The following is a 20,093-nucleotide window of genomic DNA, read 5'->3' on the forward strand; positions in this document are numbered from 1 at the left end:
TGGACCTCTAATGAACAAATGTTTGGACTAAATGACTCTGTCTTTAGCTACTGGGAAACAACAGTATTGCTATTTACTGTTCTGTCAGGTCCATCTATGCAGCGTTGAAACCAGGAGGCTAATCAGTCAGGGAGATGTTATCCTTCTCTTGCTGGAGAATAAGTGACTTTATATCATGTTTCTATCTTTCCTACCTCACAGTCAATTACCCCCCACAAACATTACCCCACAGCAAATTACCCTATAAGCCTTCGACCAAAACTATCAGCTAAATAACTTTCAGCTGCAACTATCCCACAGTAAATTACATTTCATTTTACATTCATACAATGTTTAACATCAACATTACTTATTGTCGACAATGTTAAAACACAATAAACAATGCCCCAGTCTCAACTACCCCACAGCTGTTTAGCTTCAGAAACAATTAGCCCATCAGCCTAGCAGCTTTCAACCACAACTACAACAAAAGCTAAATAACCCCTCAGCCAAAACTACCGCACAGCAAATTACATTCATTTTACATTTAAGCAGTGTTTAACATTATTCATTATCAATTAAAACTGCATTTTATTCATTTATAGCTGTTTTGTCAAGCCAACATAAAGTTAATTCATGAGCTTTGCCTTTCTAGTTTAATATCTACTGTCCAGTTATCTGAAAGCCCTTATGTTTGGTCACCCAACATCAAGGTTGAATCCCTCAAACATGATGCTGTGGGGAGGATAAGGTACAACAGCTGACACTTTGATTTGCAATCAAGGTTAGCATGTGTTAGATCACCTTGTGTATGTCTTTAAAATACTGCAGTGTGTACGTACAGCAGGTGCAGCAGACAAGCCTCTGAGATATTAGCTCTTACTGAGTGCATTTTTGTCCGGATAAATGAACACTAGGTTAATTCAATATTGTGCATGTGCACTGTGTGTGTGAATGTGTTAATACAACAAATATATAAGTGAGTATCAAATCCGCCTGACTGGTTTCCTGAACTTGAAACGGAACAATGCCTGCATAAATCGTAGTTGTTAGTTGGGTGAATATTAGCTTTGATTCCTTTTGGAAGATTCCAGTCCACAGAAACATCTGGACAATGTTTCACTTTTGCACTCAGTGGAAAGGAATCTGGCTAGTGGTGGTAAATCTCCAACATCAGAAAATGTGTGTGAACAGGACTGTGGAGAAGCCATCGCTGCTAACGATGTTTACTAACAGCGCAGGTGGACACCTGTCACTCAATGCACTACAGATCAAATAACTAAAAGGAGCTGCTTGGTATCTTTCAAAAGCATCTCGGACCAATAAGGATATACACAATTTCAACTTAACTTGTGCCAGAGTTTGTAAATCACCCCGTCTTTTTTTACTAAAACTCTAAATACCCCATAGCACCACTGATCTGAACTCAGAGGCAAGTAAACATAGAGCCATCTCCAAATCAATCAAAAGGGAACACAGATATGGTACAGATCAGTGTGGGCGAGCATCATGTCACTCAGTGGTGCGTCTTCATCTTACCTATGCACTTAATCTCGAAGCCCCGGGGCGGTTTGAGGGCCCTGCGCGTCCACCCCTCCCTCAGCACCTCCAAATTATCCTCCTTCCCCTGGATGAGCAGGACGTGCTCGTCAATCCAGCCCAGAAAGAAAGTCTCCGATATGGCGTCTGTCACTTTCTTATTCCAGAAGTGCTGCATGTTCTCCGCTTTGAAGTCGGCGAAAATCTCGTAGCCCGTGTGGTGATGGAGAAGCTGGTCGGTGATCGCGGGCGACTCCTCGGTGCCGACCCGTGACAGCACTATGGCGAGGGAGTGGGGCGCTATCTGCAGGAACTTCTCCATCCTCACCGACGCGTCTCACAACCTGCCACGACAGTGTGTCTCACACGGGGTTTTATTGCGCACCTTACCGAACCTCCTCACCCAACACATCGCACCGCCTTTCAGCTCACGTCCCTTCCCAGCCCAAGCGGTGCCCGTGACGGCGGAAGGTCCATTAGCGTGCTGATACCGTTTATTCACACAGCATTTGAATAAACTAATATGGTCCGAACGGTAAACCCATATTCTTCTACCGAGACTCAGGTCATTAACGATTCCTGCGCTCTAACGGTACTGAATTGCCAAACCAACCGGACCGTCAGTAGGTTATGAGCGCCTACCTCCGCCCGCACTCCCCGAACCCCTCACACGGCGTTCTGCGCACATCAGGCAGTACATTCCCAGACCCACTTCTGGAGACAGGTGGCCAACGTCGAGGCCTGTGTCCAGCTGTTCCAGCGTATCGATCCCTCCCCGATGTGATGTTCCTCCTTGGAGCAGATGACTTCATCCGTTTGTATTGCCGTCTTTATTCGCTCCACTAGCAGGCTCCCTCCCACTCTTCCCTTCACATATATATATTTGAGAGTCCACAATACGTGCAGGCTGTGACTCGTCCGTACGCAAGGACTCGTTACTTGTCACTGAAAGCCGTGGTGGGTAATATATATGGCCTCACGCCCAGTGTCCGTCGCAGCTGGCCAGGTGGAGACGCGCCGCGGCGCCGAGGAGCGGAGATGTTTCCGTGACGCCCACAGGCGCCTTGCGAAGCATCGCGAGTTCAGCGCCTTGGGTCTCGCAACAGGTGAGCTGTCTGGGGTTATGTTCGCGTAAGGAGCTTTCATGTGATTGTCCTGTGTTTGTGTTCCCAATATCACACGTACGCGCGGTGATGCTCGGTGGATGTGCGATGCTCGAATCCAGTTTGTCCGCGGAAACTCCGGACTGCAGGCAGCACGGACAGAATGCGGATACAGACTGGGGGTAAAATCTAGATACCAGTGAAGTGTAAATTTCCTTTTGGTGTGTGTGTGTGAGAGAGAGAGAGAAAGAGAGAGAGAGAGAGAGAGAGAGAGAGAGAGAGAGAGAGAGAAAGATTTCATGAACGTCAAAAAATGGTGTGCAGAGGCTCTGTTGACCTTCTCTGTATTCAGAGCAAATTACTTTAATAAAAGAGTTTCTCATCCAGCACGTACTGGCAACAATAACGCGACTGACCACTAAACATAAGACCCATGGCCTGCACGTGAAAGATTGTAATTTGTATTTCATACCCCGTATATTGTGCAGCACACATACAAGAAAATGTACTTTGTGGAAATTACAACTTCAGAATTATACCAGAAATATGAAGGCCCAGATTTCCTGTAAGACCAGTCGGTGTGTTGTGATAGTTGTTTTGGGTTTGGGCTTCATTTTATTTGTTTGTTTGTTTGTTTATTACACATATGCACCTTGGAACCCCTCCCCCACAGTAAATAAAGACATAAACAAACAAATAATTAAATCAATACATTTACAGTCTGACACCGTAGTGAACATGGCTGCAAAGATCATGTCTTGGTTTCTGCTTGTGGTTAACACATCCCAGTGTGGCGATTCAGACCCTGTGAGCACTGCAGGCCAAGACAATAAAGAATTTCCAAAGATTGAGCCCCAGACTAAGGGTTTACAATTGTTTTGCATAAACAGGTAACCATCACACAATCGCTCACACAGTAACTTCCTAATGCATTCTTTTACAGATATATATATATATATATATATATATATATATATATATACATATACGGTCTCTTCTGCATGGTAAAAACATGTGATTAATACAGATATTATTATACAATACAACATAATATACATATAATATAGGCCTACATATGCCCTTCAGATGTACTGTACGCTGCTCTGTGGAGAGAGCCAGGATAGTATTCCCCATTAAGTACATTTTTTCCATGACCAAGCAAGGGTCACATATTAACTTTTATGATTCTAATTTTTTTGTTGTTCTTGTTTTTAGTTTGTTCATCATGCTAATCCAAACTTGTAAGTTGCTCAGTGTCGGCTAAATGCCATGAATGTTAATGTAAATGTTTGATGGAGACTAAGACAGAGCTGTTGTGAGTGTGTGTGTGAATCACAGATTAAATATAACTGAAATTCACTATTCAGAGACCTGCAGAGTAAAAGTGAATCTTTATTTTATTCTTACCAAGAGGTAAGTGGTCACTTTACTCCTGTTAACACAATGACATGTAACCCAGTGAGACACTTCCAGCTAAGAACTGACTCCTTAGCGCCATCTGCAGGAAGCAGTGCATGTGTCTGACTGAACTCTCATATACTGTGCTGTGCAGTATTTCATGTATAAAGTTAATAAGTTAGTAGGATAATGTGGTTCTTAAAGTGGTGATAAAATGAAGCATAGTCTGTCAAACAGAAACAAGTTGTATTTGGGGCATTTGTATTTTTTATCAGTCAAATTAATTTCCTGCAGTAGTTTCCCATATAACCCGAGAGGTAAACACTGACTCCAGATCTGCATTCTTCACTATGAGACACTTAAGCAAAAATATAAACAGAATGCCTGAGATAACCTGAGCAGTGCCCTCCTCCCCTCACACACCACATACTTCAACACTGCATCTCATACTGAAGAACATCTCTACATTGCCCTCCCTCCTCACCATCACTCAAACTTCACTCTAAGATATCCATAATCTATGTTTAGGATCAAAACGTTCTGCCAAAATATTAGATCACCGAGTTGAGTTTATTCATGAGTTCTACCAGCTGTCTAGGCCCAATATGCAAACATGGGCGGGTGGAACTAAAGTCCTGATGGACACATTCTCTGAGCCTGGACTGTCCACCTCTGGCTATCACGCTGACAATTCAATAAGCATGCCATATACATGTAAACAAATGGAAAAATCCAAAACCTTTCAGCCTTTGTCCTAAATTTAGTTTAAAGGTATGATATAGAGAAAGCTCTTTCACTTTTACGATTTCCCACTCACCTTAAAAGCAAGAGTGTTGTATGGCGTGCAGAGTGACACCATTAGGTTTGTACTAGAGCTCTGACTGACGTATACTGTGTGGATCTCTTCTAACTGTTCATATAGTCCTGCCTTCCAGCTGTGTCCCCTGTCTGATACTACATGAAGTGCGGGCAGATTCAAGATGACAGTTATTACTGTTTTGAACCGTGCGGCAGTTGAACAGATAACGTCAGACCAGTGTCAAGAGACCACACAACCCAATCTGACATGACATAACACGGTTCTTGACACGAGCTCCATGACTCAGAAACGTAGTTTATAAGATCCAAACTGGTGGGAATAATCTTTCATTAAATCTTAGTGATGTTATCTTAGTGCGTCTTGTTAACCCCCTGTAAAACCAAAGGTTGATCAACTATGTTTGCAGTGCAAATTACTTTTAAGAACCCAAGCCATACTAAATGGTTTTTTCACACATTCTCTGATCTCATTTGTGCAGTGCCCTTTATAGGATTGTAAAAGCAATTATGTGCGGCTGCATACCTGAACAATACCTGCTGGATTTCACCAAGTCCAGGTCAAGATGCTATTTTTGCATTAGGATTTCACCCTTCAGTAAGACATGTAGGAAGGTCATGAGGTGACTTACAGTATCTCAAATAATAGATTCAAAAAGCATTTGTATAACTTGTATAAATGTTTCCATTATATTGTCACTGTCTTGTGTACACTGCTAAACTAACCCTCTCATGACTTGGTTAGATTTCCTTCTCAAACAGTGATTTGAAGATCATAGTAAAACTATAGTAAAACTGCATTGTGCCATTTAAGATGCTTCTCTTTTTTACCACAGTCAGCATACTGAATATATCTGTATTGTTTCTAAAAATAAGCAGAATCTGAATCTTTTTCTTTGGCGACACTTGGTGAACACGAGTGGTCAGTACAGGACCACGTCAGCTGCTGTGTTGTTCATTACCTCATGTCTCCTGCAAACACGTGGCAATTAAAGAATAACCAAAGACATTAGCACAGGTTTATTTAAATATACAAAACTTAAAAAAGGGCATCTTTAAACAAAAACAGCAGACACATTCAACTAACAAAAACGGTGAACTGTTCTATCACTGGAAGACATTTGGAAACTTGGCTATTTCCATACTCATGTCAACATGTGAAATGAAAAACAAATAAAGATGTGTGGAGAGAACGTGTGTGTCATTATCCCTGTGCGTTCTGGTCATGGGTCTGTTCCATCTACTCTGTGTCTGAAGGCTTCTCGGATACCAACTTCTTTTGCAACACAACATACAATAAAATGAAAAAATAAAGTTTGGAAAATCTCTCTTTCAGCATTTTACAAACACTGATGGCAGTAATCTGAAGGGGAGTCTCTTTTCAAAGGCTCACGAGGTTATCAGCATCATCCACCACGATGCGTCAGACGGACCAGCACCTGGGGGGAGATCTCCGGGGCTCAGCACACCGGGGCGAGCTTTTCCCAGCACATTCTAAAACCTGGTCCTCCGTGTTACACAGAGCCCAGTCTTACACGGCCTTGTAAAACACTGCAGTGGATCTTGTGAGTTTTCACGTTATTTTGCTCCACGTGCTCCGTTTTGCATTTCTCCTAATTAAGAGCCGTCTCTCCTTCCGTTTTGGTTCATCCAGACCCGTCTACAAGATCTGATGAGCTGCAGGGGCAGCTACCCACAACTCTGTGGAGGAATATAAGACATGACAACCAAGGCAGGAACCCAAACATTACAAAGCCCGAAGGCTTCGGAGAATGACCCTGAAGCCACACCCACATGTACTAACGAGGAAACGCCAGTGAGCTTCTGGGTAGCGAACAAGGTGAAATCTTGCAAGATTCAGGAGTCCTACAGGCCCAATGTTCTAAATGTGCGTGTTTCTAGTGTCCTGTGCACAAGCATGGCCTGGCCGGAGACACTACCTGGACCTCCTGTCCTTCTTGGGCCTCTCCGTGCTCTTTTCCATGGTCTTTTCATTGTCCCCCCTGCACTTGGGACAGTACCACTTCCCTTTGGGCTTGTAGGTGAGTCCGACACAGGAGAAGTGAAACCATTCGATGGGGCACTGCTCATTGTCACAGCCGATCATCTCGCCGTAAGACACCTGCTCGCACAGGCAGTACGTGGGCTCGTTGGGGTCGATGGTGAACTCCACGGGCGACGCCTCCCGCTCCTGCTTGGCTTTGGAACGTTTCTTCTTCTTGGCCGACTTGGACTTCTTCTCACGAGGCTGCTGGACCTGCTCCTCGCACGCATCCTCCAACGCACCGTTGGCTCCGTGGCTCGAGTCCCTGCTCTCGCTGTTCCGGTGCCGTCGGGGACGCCGCGACGAGGCGCGCTCGGGGGCCGAGTTGCTGGACGTGCCGCCCGTTTCGTGCCGCACCTTCTCGGAGGGACGTTCGGCGTCGCTCGGCTCCAGGAAGCAGGGCGAGTGGGCCTCCATCTGCCTCGACCGGTTCTCCACCACCTCCATCATCTGCGTGACCACATGGATCTTCTCGTCGCCCAACTCCTGACTGCTGATCAACGCACGCTGAAGCTGCATCTGGAGGCGCTTCCTCAACGAGGCGTCCGTCTCCTTTTTGTACCTCTCGTACACATCATCCACCTCCTTTAAGATCTCTGAATAACAGATAAAGAGAAGGGGGAGGAGAGAGAGAGAGAGAGAGAGAGAGAGAGAGAGAGAGAGAGAGAGAGAGAGAGAGAAAGAGATAGATGAGAGGCCCAAGTTCCTCAACATGTACAATTTCAGTGTTTCCTGACTGCACACGAAAGTCGATGACTGCTCTGACGTGCCTCCACTGAGAGCAGTGCTAGCGGACCACACTACATGGAGTCAATACAGAAACCCCACTCAGAATGTCTAAAAGTAACTGATCAATATATATAACCGATCAATATATATAACTGTATAACCGATGACTGATTTCTAAGGGAGTCTCCGTCTATGAGCGACCCCAGCGCCGGTGGGAGTGACGTCTAAACACGGAGTACTACACACACCGTGTGACACACCGCGCTCCAGCTGCCTCCACCATACACCCACCTCACAGAAATAAAGAGTTTCGCGCTACCGCCTGTTCCCGATAAAGAAAGACACTCTGTAACTTTGTAATTTTAGAAATTAAACCGGCGTGGCCGGCTTGCAACACGCAACTATAAACTCGGTTTAAAAAGCTGAGAAGAGCGGAGACTGGGCGCTCAAGTCAAAATGGCTGATCGAGGGTGAGCGGACAGAATGAAAGCTGATTCAGTTGAAGGCGAAGAAGAACAGGATTAAGAGACTCAGAAAGACCAGGAGACATTAGAGCATCGACAAAAGGTGAATTTCAACTTAGTAATATAATCTCGTTGTGCCCACACGGAAAAGAGCCGGTGCGAGCGGACCGGGGTGTAGTGAGTGGGAGATGGTCAACTACACGGACCCGAGCGGCAGAAGAGGGTCGGTGGACCGGACACACCACGGACACATCACAGACACACGACGTACCTTGATACTTGGTGTCGATCTCCCGCAACAACGAGACATTCCTCTGAATGTCCAGGGGAAGCGATTCAACACAGTCCAAATAATCCTCAACGTAGCTCACAAGCTGCGATTTTTCCACGTTCGGATAATGCCCTAACATTGTAGTAGCGGCGCATCAAGCAGCGACACGACGTTTAGAAAAGAGATGCGGCATTAAATACGGTGCCGTAAATGCGCATTTGCGAGACGGACCCACAAGCTGTTTGTAGGTTAGCCGACTCTTTCCGGGCTAATTCAGTACAGTCTTCTCTGGATACGATAACTCCCTCAAACAAAACTCGCGCATGTGCGCATGCGCGAGCTCGGCCCATAAAATGCCGCGTTTCGCATTTTCCGGCAGCCTAGCAAATGTGGAGACGGCATGACCGACGAATGGGCGGATAACACCGAGAAGCTCTGGGCGTGCTTAGGGTCCGTGGGCGGTCGGGTTCGCTTAAACATTGTCGAGATACGTAATCAAAAGCAGACTGCTCTTCTTTACATTTGTCTTAGAATATACAAAAGTCATTTGTTTACAATCTATACTAGATTAATGTAAACTTAAGTCTTAAATTCGTTATAACATTTTATACCTACAAGTACCTTGTCCCATCGTGAGCGGTTTTTCGACCCAAAAAATGCGCATCCTGAGATTGAGCCCCGTTCTGTTCGAGTACACGTACAACACCTGCATTTCTATGGCGAGGACAAACATGGCTCGTCGCGCTCTGCTCGGTCAGGGTGACGTCTTGGCAGGTTGAACCAGTAGGCGACGAGCTCATGAACTGCGATCAAGGCAGTACATCTCTGTTCAAAGTCCGGGGACTTTCCCCTAAGCATGGCGGGAGAATCACTGTTCTCAGTTGGTAGCTTAGAACACAAGTTTTCAGGCATGCGCAGTTTAACAAGAGCTCTGGTACCTTTATATATAGAACGAAACGTAAGTATGTGTTTGCATGAGGGTAAGTAAACACGTCTTTTTGGTATTATATGTGTATATAGAAGGGATTATAGCGATATAAAAGCTCTATAAGTAATTTAACGTTATCAAGATTACCACTGCGTTTTTTTACAGAGAGTTGTAATCTTTATTCAGCTACTGACGCATGCAAATATACTTACGTCACTGAAAAAAGCGTCACTTCTGATTCGCCAGATCAAAAGATCTTAGTTATGGAATAAATATTCCAAGATAGATGTTAAAACGTAATCGTTATTAGAGACATTATTGAAAAGAGTTATATTTGCATAGTTTTACATGTTTTATCGCACAGAGAATTAATTTATTGACGAACACATTGGTCCCAGAGCACTGATTAACGAGACAGGGTGGCTCCGACACCCAGAAGAGCCAGTCATGTAGCTAAACTGTCATATCTGGTTTGACGTTATACGGGGCGCTTGTTTACGCCCCTTTGTTATAAAGGAATGACGAGGAGGAGGGTTTTAACTGAAGGACAAACGCGTTAAACGCACCAAGAGGATCAAAATAAGAAACGAAGAGAATAAACAAGCTGCTTAAAGGTAAACTCGCTGACTGTATTGCACATTTTCATGAAGCGCGAGCTTTTAAATTGACGCGGTGTGTTTAAATTTAAGGAAATCGCAGCGCTTTTTTACATTAAACGTGTCGCGTCGCTTCGTTCGAAGTACAGTAAAATGGCCAATAAAATGCTAACTTTTTAACACGTTGTCAACTAATTCATATGTATCACCGCTATGAGTTGTTTAACAATGTTTGTATGAAATATTAACATCTATGCTGAGGGCACTAAAGGAATGTTATATTGATACTGACCCACAAATAGTTCATGCAGCTGAAAATGGTCATCTGAACAGTTAAGGACCTAATAAAGGAGGAAAAATTGCAACCAAATATCAAAAATAAAAAACATGAGCTTTACATGAGTTAAAATGACAATTCCCTCGTGGTATAATTGGTAGAGTGTAAAAGGTTAGTTAATAAATCAAGACTGAAGTACAAGCCACAATATGACAATTTTCTATTCTGTTTAGTGGATCTATTATAACTTACATGTGATTTTTGTTCAAATTATTTCTGTCTTTTAGGAATTTCAAGGTATGAAGCCAGTGAATTATGCTGTTGTACTGGTGGCCTTACTTGGTTGTCAGATCTGCACAGTCACCTCAAGCGAAGAGTTCACCATGACAGAACTCCCACCAGAGTCCCCGTCTTTCAGTGGGACACTGTACGCTACGTGCAGGATGCGTCCCAACACCCAACTGTCTCCAGGCATGCCGAAAGTATATGGGAAAGTTCTTTTTAAACAAACTGGCCCAAATGGAAAGCTAAGGGTTACCTTTAGGTTGCATGGCTTCCCAATATCAGACTCTCAGTCCAGAGCCATACACATTCACCAGTATGGTGACCTAAGTGAAGGATGCACATCCACAAGTGGTCATTACAATCCCTCAGCCATCAACCATCCTCACCATCCAGGAGACTTTGGGAACTTTGGCCCACAAAAGGGAAAGATTCGTCAGTCTGTTGACTCGGAGGCCACGTTGTTTGGGGGCCGGTCAGTGCTCGGTCGCGCCGTGGTGATTCATGAGCAGGTAGATGATTTGGGTCTGGGAGGAGATGCAGGAAGCCTGTTGCACGGGAACGCAGGAGCCCGGATGGCGTGCTGTGTGATTGGCATGAGCGGCCCAAAACAGTGGAACAAGTTTCATAGCTGAATGAACCGGGACCATAAATACTATACAGCTACAGAGCTCAAACCAGACCATAAATACTGTCCAGCTACAGAGAACTAAACATACGACATGCTACATCACAGCTTCACTGAACAGTGTATACAGACAACATTCAATCAGAATAAATTAGTTGTAGTTAATGGTTTAACATAAAAGTCCATTTGCATGCAAAAAGACAGAAACAAAGGAACATTTTCCTTTGTGAATGTGCATATCCAAATGTAACAACCATACATATCTTACTGCAGATCTAAAAGTAAAGTTCTTTTAAACAAAACAAAAATGTGCTGGTTGCTCAATATAGCATGCATGACACAAATGTTACTCATATAGACCATTACTGTGTTTTGGTTAAAGCACCAGGCCTCAGATTGAGCCTCTGATTTTGTGTACAGATTGTAATTTAATAATAATTTGAATGTGGGGAAAAATCATTATCTGTATGTACAGAGTAAACATTCACCATACTGGAGTACTGAGGTACATGTATCCATTTGGTATAGATGAGAGAATTGAGCAGCAAATGCAGATTTGTAAATGTAAGCATGTTTATAGAATATGCATATTGCTACAAGTTAAAGAGCATATGTGCACTTATGAGACATACAGTAATCATGCACATTACAATGTATGTGATGAAGTACGTAGCAGCCGTCTAAATCGGAGGGATGAGAGGCTGGTCCCTCTTCAGGAGGTCGATGGCCCAGCAGAAGAACCAGCGCCCAAATTTCTTCAGTGCAGAAAATACGAACACTTTTTTACACTGCAGTGCTGTGTGTATCCCGTTTGAGATCCTTCTTCAGTGTCCCTTCCTCCTGGTACATGGACACATCGTTGTTTGACCAACCAGAATAATTTTATCTAAGGGCAAAGGGCCAGAATCAGCTCTGTTTCCTGCAGAGAATTAGCTCATTCACTGTTTGCAACAAGGTTCTGCAGATGTTCTGTTCAACAGCATCATCCAGGGTCATGTCCTACTCAGTGCTGAATTGTGGGTGTGGTCTGAAAGTGACAGAACTGAACAAACTGGACAAGCTTGTCAGCAAAGCCAGCTGTGTCATATCAGGTGCAGCTGAGCTGGACCTACTGGAGGAGATGGCAGAGAGGAAGTTACCTAATGAGCTGGTGAGTATTCCAAACACCTCCAAAGGGCCCTTTGCTGATGCAACCTGTGGTTGGAATATCACGGATGCCCTATGTTGTTTCCTTTCATACACAATCATTGCACAGTGCACTGGAACTATAACCATTCCTTGTCTTCCTCACTCCACTTCAGAATTGCACTATACAGTTGTTATTATTGTTATGTACAATGTAATATAATAACCATGTTTTCTATTGCACAGTGCACACACAAGTATTACTCTGTGTGGTTCTCATCATTGTCATGTACCATGCAGAGCATTAACAATGTTTTTGCCATCATTGCACATAGCACACATTCTACAATGAATTACATTGCTTTACATATTTGGACATAACAGACGTGACCCCTATTTGTATTTATTTTTATTTTATATCATTTTTTAAATCTTAATCTAGATTGTGTTGTGTTGGACAGTGCTGCAATTTCCATTGGTGAAGCATTTATTATTATTTATTAATAAGATTATTTATTGTACAACTGACTTGCTATGTCACTTAAATGAAATTCTATAAACAGAGTCAGACCAAATGAATAGATTAAATGTGATTAAACAGACATTTACATTTACCAGCCTAGTACAACAACGTGACTTTTAATTTAAGAGCCATATACAGTATGGAATGTGGCGCCCTCTGTGGTCAAAGTGATATTACATTTAGCGAAAAGAGGACAAGAATGGAGGAAATTGCAGTCAAGCTCAGCGCGGATGGAATTCAGAAAAGAGTGATCTCTGCTGGAAAGGGCGAGATTTCGTCGTTTATTGATGGCACAAAGGTAAGTAATATAAGTTATATTTTATACCAATTTTATATCCCAGAAACGTTCATTTCGTAACACGTCAGGCTACCCCACGAAGATAAGGCTGTAGCTGTGCTAGCTGGCGTCGCTAATGCTCGCCACGGCTGCTCCACCGTTAACATCAACACGCCAGTCACTCGGCCTCGGTTGGTTATTTCCACTCTGATGTTGTCGTACTTTCAGCGTGAAACTGTAATCGTGTGACTAGCGAGCTATCATGATAAAGCTAGCTACTGTACTGCGAACGCAGCCACTTATTATGCACATCGCTCAATGATTGGGCCTGTTTTAACGGTGTAGCGAGTACTGAGTAAGACCGATAGTAATCATGCTGTACATAGAAGCGGTACTTGTCGACTTTTGTTATGTTTCTTCAACACAAGGCCAAATATGTGATTAAGTCACAGTATATTGATAAAACGTGCCTAGCTGGTCCTGTTCAGGAGAAATTACAGCGTAAACATTGAGCTATGCAGCTAGTTATCCAGCTACAGCCATCCTAGCTGATGTATTCTTCACAAACATGAAGAGCTCGACGTGCTGGTTCCTTGTGGGGCTTTAAAGATTCCCTGTGGCTACTAAAAACTGAGTTACTGTATGTACTGGGTTCGTTATAAAGAACAGAACAATTACTCCACATCTCCCCTTATTTCAACACAATAACATGAACCAACACCTAATACAAACGACTACATTTAGCTAGACATTCACAAAGTTATAATTGAACTTTTATAACCTCACACACGACACGTTTTCTTTAAACATTTGCTTAAGCTCCGTTTCAGTCTCTTTTTGGGAAATATTGTTCTGTCTAACCAGGTCTGAGCTGTAGTAAGTGACTTCAGAGTAAAACTGGTGTTGTTTCATGAATCCCCTGGTGAAACTGGGACGCCCCTGTCTGTTTGATGCAGGGTAATGCGGGTCTTTTCTCCCGTCCCAGCCGAGGGACAAAGTGGCGCCTGTTCCTCCAGAGATCTCCCTGGGGGAGCATAGACTTTTCCCGCAGTGCACAGTCTGTCCAGCTGGAAGTTGGTGGAGGTTTCTCACGTACTGGTGTTTTTTTTTTTTTTTGTGTGAAAAAACAAACTGCTTGTTGTCTGCCAGTTGTGTAGTTCGAAAGAGCTGGGACTAGAAGTGAAGGATGCTGGAACCTCACTGTTTGAGTTGGGCTGGTCAGGAACCATTGGCCACAGGTGTGGTCCTGTGGGCCAGGAGTGGCAGACCAAGGTCATTGGTTTTGCTCAGAAGTGACCCTAACTGCTAAATTATATTTTCATCAGTATGGTGATATGAACATGTGCAGTAAACACCTCGCAAAAGATAAATAAGGGGGGAAAAAAACGAAAAACTCGCCTGCATGGTGTGTGTAAATAAAATGATTTTTCTTATTTGACATAACATGCACACAATTTGGCCAATCATATTAAGCCCTATTTAGCTGCGCTCGGTACGTGGGGTATGCTCTGCTATCTACACACATTTCTTGTTTTTGTGATCATGTCGGTCACTGAATGTTACCGTGGTTTTCTTTTTCTCTCATTACTTTTGTTTTGTTTTTCATTCATTTCCTTAAACTTATTCAGCTGGAGATTGATGTTTCGAGAATGGAGTTTAAAAGAAATATTAAAAAGGGCATAGCAGCCAATAAACTACTTTTAAATTGTCTACTCAAGCTGTTTCACCATCTGGACGTGAGGTTAGCATCCATAACAGCACCTTTGATGTTGGTGTCCGCCATTGTTTCTGTGCCACGACTGAGCTCTGTGTTTTGGCCACTGGTACACGTGACCGTGATATCTGCTGGCAGTAGCGCATTGCCACACTGCCAGTAACATTCCCCCATCAGTCATGGATACTGCTGTACTGCTGTACTCCGTGTGGATGCTCTGGCACTGTTGTATTTGAGCTGACTGAAGATTCCCTGCTGGACACTAGCACCATAGCAAGTCTCCCATCGGCTCGTCTTTCTACATGGAATAAACTCGCCTAGCTGGTTCACCACCTCCAAGAAACTCTGCACCTCGTGTCTTGGACTGCCTTAGTCTTGTCCAGTTCAGGTCTTTCTCCTTTGGCCAGAAGCATGTGGATAAAGCACTTGACCTTAATCTCTCTCCAGCTCGTTGCGGTTCCTGCTTTCTGAATACTGTCCAGAACTGTGAGCCGCGACCCACCCCAAATGAGGGCATCATCTGTTTAACACACCCACTCCGTCCTGGAGCTGACGCCGTGCCAGAGGGCAGCCTATTGAAGAAGCGATGGCTGCTGTAGCGTTCTCAGGTCCTGATACAGCATTGGGTCTTTTCTTTTGAGCAGTCTGGCCTACCTACCAGTTTGAGCATTTTGAAGGCTGGTCACCCTAGCAGTGCTGTATGTAGGTCTTTTGCTACCCTGTTTTGTTTCACCGCTGAATATGTACGTAGGAATCCATGACATCAGCACTGGTATCGGATTTTAAAATCTAACTTTTTGCTGCCTTGTGATCAGTTCAGCTGATCTGGGCTCCTCCTGTGTCCACTTCTAAGAACCAGAGCTGCGTGCCGTCACTGGTGCCGTTGGCCCCGGCTGCATATGCATACGATAAATTATGCCACCTTCTTTGGTGTCAGTTTGATACGCCTGGCATAAGTTTCAGCTCTTTTCTTTACTTCACCTCCCAGGACGGTTTCCTGCTGCTTCGTAATGACTTCCCACTGACGCGCCATGTCGATGGCTTTTTCCGGTGTGACCTCCCATGGAGGTGCGTTCACTCCGGCAGCCCAACAAGTTTGGGCTCTCAGCAGCTTCTCATGGGGCTCTTGTAGTTGCTGTTTTCAGACAGCAAGCATATCGGATCAGAAGATAATTGGTAGCAGCACATTCTTGACTGCATCCATTCATTCAGCAGATTAAAGTGGCCCACCTGATTTTCCTGCACGCTTCGATGAAGGACACTGGCCAGTCAGACTCTTTCAAATCTTTGTGTCCGTCTTTCCCGTTGTTGGGGTTTGGTGATGTTGGATGGTTTGGCAGGTTGAAAAGTGAAGTGTGTGAGTGATTGCGCTCTGTCCTTGTGCACAGTTATCCACCGCTTTCCAAGCTCAGGTTCTTCCTACAAAATAATGTGCATATAAAATATTTTTATATTATTCCTTGATTGTTCTTTCACAGTAACAACATAGCCATTGTGATGATGCTACGTGTCGAAACAAAGTTCAAAGTAACATTATCGTGTGCACACAGGAATGGTAAAAGCTGATACGGATGACGGTTGTATCTGTGTGTTTGTGTCTTCCCTTAGGTCAAGTTTCATTACCGCACCAGCCTGTGTGATGGCACATTGCTGGATGACTCCAGGACGATGGGGGGGAGGTGTAAACCCATGGAGCTGATTCTGGGGAAGAAGTTCAAACTGCCTGTGTGGGAAGAGGTGATCAGCACCATGAGGGAGGGGGAGGTGGCAGACTTCACCTGTGACGTCAAGGTGAGGGATGTGAGGGCGGGCTCATCACGGTTCTAACCAGTTAAACATAATTCCTCCAAAAATGTGAAATCTGTTTATTGTGGTGAAGCAAGTGTCATTTAGAATACCCATTGCACAAAATGACAGTTAAATGTAATTTAACATATTTAGGAAATGTAGTCCATTCTGCACTCATTTTGAAAGGTCTACGTTGTTGATTTTATTATTAATCTGCTTTGCTGCTCTGAACTGCCCTCACTGTTGCTATACATGTTCTCCCAGCACACGGCCCTGTACCCACTGGTGTCCCAGTCGCTACGCAATATCAGCGTTGGGAAAGACCCCCTGGAGGGCCAGAGACACTGCTGTGGAATCTCCCAAGTCCACAGTCACCACTCCCTGGGCCACGCAGACCTGGATCACCTGCAGGCCAAACCACAGCCTCTGGTGTTCACAATTGAGCTCTTGGAGGTGAGGGGATCTGTGAATACAGATTGATCAGAAGTTAATAACCTGTCCTCACCTGGAGAAGAACGGATTCAGTATCGCTCCTTTGAGAAGTTTGAGTCAGCACTTGGCAACTGTTCAGTGAATCCGTGTTGTGAAGAGATGCCACTGCCTCGTGGCTTTCCTTTGATTCAGTAAAACCGCAAAAGAAAACCAAGTAATTGCTGGTAGATCCAGTGAGTTCTGCCATTAATCGTTGAGTGAATTTAACTGAAGGACTGAGGAAAACTCTTAAGTTCTGCAAAAGATTGTAAAACTTACTGATCTTTTCATTTTTTACTCCACTTTCAAACGGGAGAACTAAATGAAAACGACCACTTACCGAGTTACTAGAGTGTGTCTGGATGAATGAGCTGAGCTCAGAGGGGTTCTGGCAGATGAAGGTCCAGCACAGTTTGGTGATTCCTCTGCTCGGGACACACCACTGTGTTTCAGCTGATCAGTTAATGATCAGGCTTATAAGTGTTTAAAACATGAAAATCTGCAAACCGTGCTGAAGTCTTGTTTCCTGGAACCAGAGTTGGACTCCCCCGGGTTAACGTCCATTTGGCTCAGCCTCTCGACTGCGTGTTTTCTCTGCAGGTCCTTCCTCCGGGCTCCTTCGCCTTGGAAACCTGGGCCATGACGGACGAGGAGAAACTGGAGGCCGTTCCTCACATCCACGAGGAGGGTAACGCGCTTTTCAAGAAGGGAGAGATCCAGGCAGCTTCGGAGAAATACTACAACGCCATCGCTTGTCTGAAGAACCTGCAGATGAAGGTGAAACTTCTGGGAGGGTAGTGAAGCGTTTCAGGTTTGGAGAAAACTGCTAGTCGATGCATTTCCTCCATGTTGTGTTGTTAATATTAAGATCATGGGTAAGATCCTCTGGGAGCATACTTATAAATATATAAGTCCATCTGCTAAATGCTGTAAAGGCAATAGTAGCCCTTCCTTCTTAAAAAGCAGGTTTTACATTATTGCTTTAAGGGGGGGGAAAGATGTAGAAGATTTTCACTTGAAAAATCTTCACTTTCACATGATTAGCGTTGAATTATTTAAATTATTTTCCTAACAGGATAATGAAGTGTTTCATAATTTACAAGGTTTAAATAATGTCAAATATTTTTCCCCTACATTGTGCGCTGTGTGAACAGGAGCAGCCTGGTGATGTGGGATGGATTAAACTGGATCTAATGATCACACCGCTTATGTTGAATTACTGCCAGTGTAAACTCATGCTAGGCCAGTACTACGAGGTTCTGGAGCACTGCTCTTCTCTCCTCAACAAGTATGAAGGTAAACCAGAGACTCCAGCGGGGCAGTGCTGTGGCGAGCCAAGGATCTCTCAGTGTTCTGTTCATTTGCCAAAAAGCACAAATAGACACACAAACGCTGGGCAAATGGCTTTAGAGGCATGGGGGGGCAATAGTGGATCAGGCCAAGGAGACAGTGATTGCTACAGACGTTACGTTATTTATTACGCAGATGTTAGACAGTTCCTGACTTCACTTTCATCCTGTCCTCGGTCCAGACAACGTAAAGGCATACTTCAAACGTGGGAAGGCTCACGCAGCTGTGTGGAACGGGAATGAGGCCAGGGCGGACTTCGCAAAGGTGGTCCAACTGGATCCCTCGCTGGGACCCGCTGTGGCCAAGGAGATCCGTGCAATGGAGGAACGGCTCCGGAAGAAGGAGGAGGAGGATAAGGGGCGCTACAGGAACCTCTTCACCCACGCCAGCAACACTTCGGCTCTGGATGGCACGGTGAGTCCCAGTCCACACGACACCGCATGTCTCCACTTTAATTGCAAGTTGGTCCTCACTAGACTCTCGCTTACCAATATAACAAAAACATAGTATTAATTTGTTAATATTTTCAGACTATGAAAACATAACGAAAGTACATTTAAGTAATTTTAAATTGTTCATTTTGTTATATTTTTGCTTTAGCAAAGAGGACTGATCAGGTAAATGGCCTGTGTTTTTTCACTTTCAGAGCTGAAACAAAAATGGCCGTCGTTTCTTCTATCGTCGGTGAGAAGAGGTTCCTTCAAAGTGGAGCACGTCTGCCCCTCACCACTCCCTGTAAACCCAACACGTTCAGTGTCCTTGTCTCTCATATATTCCCCCCCCCCCCCCCCGGACGCTTAGAATTATCACGTGCACAAATGTATACGTCTGAAGCATAACCAGATCAACAGGATTATAACGCTCATCCTAACAAATTGGCCCGAGAGTACACATTTGTTAACGCTCATCCTAACAAATTGGCCCGAGAGTACACATTTGTATTCTGTGGAGTGACTGTCCTCCCGCTGTCAGCACCATAATAGAACAGGACGGAGCCTTGAGGCTAACACAACGCTCCCTAAGGGGACCTGGAGCACCACGGAGGATCTGAGCCCTGCAGCCTGGCAGATGTCATCAGACTGGATCAGGCACGGTCATCACACGCAGACATGGGCGGGACTGGTGTCCAGAAGTCACTGCACAAACGACATGACTCCCGTCGACAGCTGGCGTGAGGCCCAGTCTCCCAACACTTGTGATTAAAGTACGTCGTCTTCTGCTCCCTTCCCCCCGTGTGTGTGCACGCCACTCTTGGATAAATCCTGTTGCATTAGATGCTTTTTAAAAATATATATATATATATTTACACTTATTTTGCTTATAATTGTCCTTACTATTGAGTATAGTTATTCTGTATGTTTATACACATTCATGAGGGTTGCTAAGTGAATGAACACGCCCATGATTTCATAATGAAATATTCATACTGCTGGTCACTGACAGGTTTGTCAAGCATGTGTGACTGGGTAAATGCGTGTTGCCAAGGTGATGTTAGATTATCACAATTGAAACATGTACATGCTTATGGAACACGTGACCATCTGCTGAGTAAAACAGTGAGTACATGTACATTCACCGTGGAAACGACCCTCTTCTGCACTTGTTTCCATGTCGATGGTTTTCACAGTTACGTTTGTACACTTTGGGACATGAGCACACCACTACTTCTGAATGGGGGTGTTCGTCAACAAGCCTTATATGGTCTGTTACTGTAAGAGCAGTGCCTGTGTTTGTGGTAAACAAGCCAAATAAATGAAAGTATCTGGGCCCATAATCATTTGGTGATGATGA

The 20,093-nt window shown here is 44.3% G+C and overlaps 4 protein-coding genes and 1 long non-coding RNA gene across 9 annotated transcripts in view; 2 read left to right on the plus strand and 3 right to left on the minus strand.

The window, feature by feature from the left end:
- Positions 1–2,808, minus strand: part of stox2a (storkhead box 2a) — a 61,211-nt gene extending 58,403 nt beyond the window's left edge. For both annotated transcript variants that reach the window (XR_013125046.1, XM_076989526.1), the window contains exon 1: positions 1,519–2,808. Coding sequence is in view for 1 of the 2 variants with exons in the window: in XM_076989526.1 (XP_076845641.1) it covers positions 1,519–1,840 (322 nt within the window). In the remaining variant the exon portion in view is untranslated. The remainder of the gene's footprint in view (positions 1–1,518) is intronic.
- Positions 2,809–5,840: 3,032 nt separating this feature from the next.
- Positions 5,841–9,266, minus strand: ing2 (inhibitor of growth family, member 2). Of its 4 annotated transcripts, none has more exons than XM_076989563.1 (2): positions 8,965–9,266; positions 5,841–7,475 (listed from the first exon to the last, which is right to left on the minus strand). In XM_076989563.1, exons 1-2 carry the CDS (start codon positions 9,074–9,076, stop codon positions 6,772–6,774), a joined length of 816 nt encoding a protein of 271 aa, XP_076845678.1. In that variant the 5' UTR covers positions 9,077–9,266; the 3' UTR covers positions 5,841–6,771. The 4 variants fall into 4 exon arrangements, with proteins under 4 accessions (XP_076845678.1, XP_076845680.1, XP_076845679.1 ...); XM_076989565.1 differs by having other exon boundaries at positions 8,959–9,266; XM_076989564.1 differs by having other exon boundaries at positions 8,955–9,266.
- A 502-nt stretch (positions 9,267–9,768) lies between these two features.
- On the plus strand, positions 9,769–12,600 carry sod3b (superoxide dismutase 3, extracellular b). The gene is made up of 2 exons (XM_076989566.1): positions 9,769–9,885; positions 10,432–12,600. The coding sequence occupies exon 2, from the start codon at positions 10,444–10,446 to the stop codon at positions 11,059–11,061; it is 618 nt and encodes a 205-aa protein (XP_076845681.1). The 5' UTR covers positions 9,769–9,885; positions 10,432–10,443; the 3' UTR covers positions 11,062–12,600.
- Positions 12,601–12,753: 153 nt separating this feature from the next.
- Positions 12,754–20,076, plus strand: aip (aryl hydrocarbon receptor interacting protein). Its single transcript, XM_076989561.1, has 7 exons — positions 12,754–13,000; positions 16,302–16,484; positions 16,746–16,934; positions 17,553–17,729; positions 18,107–18,248; positions 18,484–18,716; positions 18,949–20,076. Exons 1-7 carry the CDS (start codon positions 12,842–12,844, stop codon positions 18,952–18,954), a joined length of 1,089 nt encoding a protein of 362 aa, XP_076845676.1. The 5' UTR covers positions 12,754–12,841; the 3' UTR covers positions 18,955–20,076.
- Positions 14,047–16,306, minus strand: LOC143490976 (uncharacterized). Its single transcript, XR_013125059.1, has 2 exons — positions 15,924–16,306; positions 14,047–15,828 (listed from the first exon to the last, which is right to left on the minus strand). It is a non-coding gene; the product is annotated as an uncharacterized LOC143490976 (long non-coding RNA).
- Positions 20,077–20,093: the final 17 nt, after the last annotated feature.

This window comes from Brachyhypopomus gauderio, unplaced genomic scaffold (genome assembly GCF_052324685.1).
Source record: "Brachyhypopomus gauderio isolate BG-103 unplaced genomic scaffold, BGAUD_0.2 sc68, whole genome shotgun sequence".
Classification (NCBI taxonomy): Eukaryota; Metazoa; Chordata; class Actinopteri; order Gymnotiformes; family Hypopomidae; genus Brachyhypopomus; species Brachyhypopomus gauderio.

Excerpts from the sequence above, each read along its gene's own strand:
- sod3b (XM_076989566.1), top strand. The coding sequence starts at position 10,444 with ATGAAGCCAGTGAATTATGCTGTTGTACTGGTGGCCTTACTTGGTTGT.
- ing2 (XM_076989562.1), bottom strand. The coding sequence starts at position 8,482 with ATGTTAGGGCATTATCCGAACGTGGAAAAATCGCAGCTTGTGAGCTAC. Across the intron at positions 7,476-8,343 it reads GATCGACACCAAGTATCAAG|AGATCTTAAAGGAGGTGGAT; the intron begins GTACGTCGTGTG and ends TCTGTTATTCAG.
- aip (XM_076989561.1), top strand. The coding sequence starts at position 12,842 with ATGGAATGTGGCGCCCTCTGTGGTCAAAGTGATATTACATTTAGCGAA. Across the intron at positions 16,935-17,552 it reads TCACAATTGAGCTCTTGGAG|GTCCTTCCTCCGGGCTCCTT; the intron begins GTGAGGGGATCT and ends TTTTCTCTGCAG. Across the intron at positions 17,730-18,106 it reads TGAAGAACCTGCAGATGAAG|GAGCAGCCTGGTGATGTGGG; the intron begins GTGAAACTTCTG and ends CTGTGTGAACAG.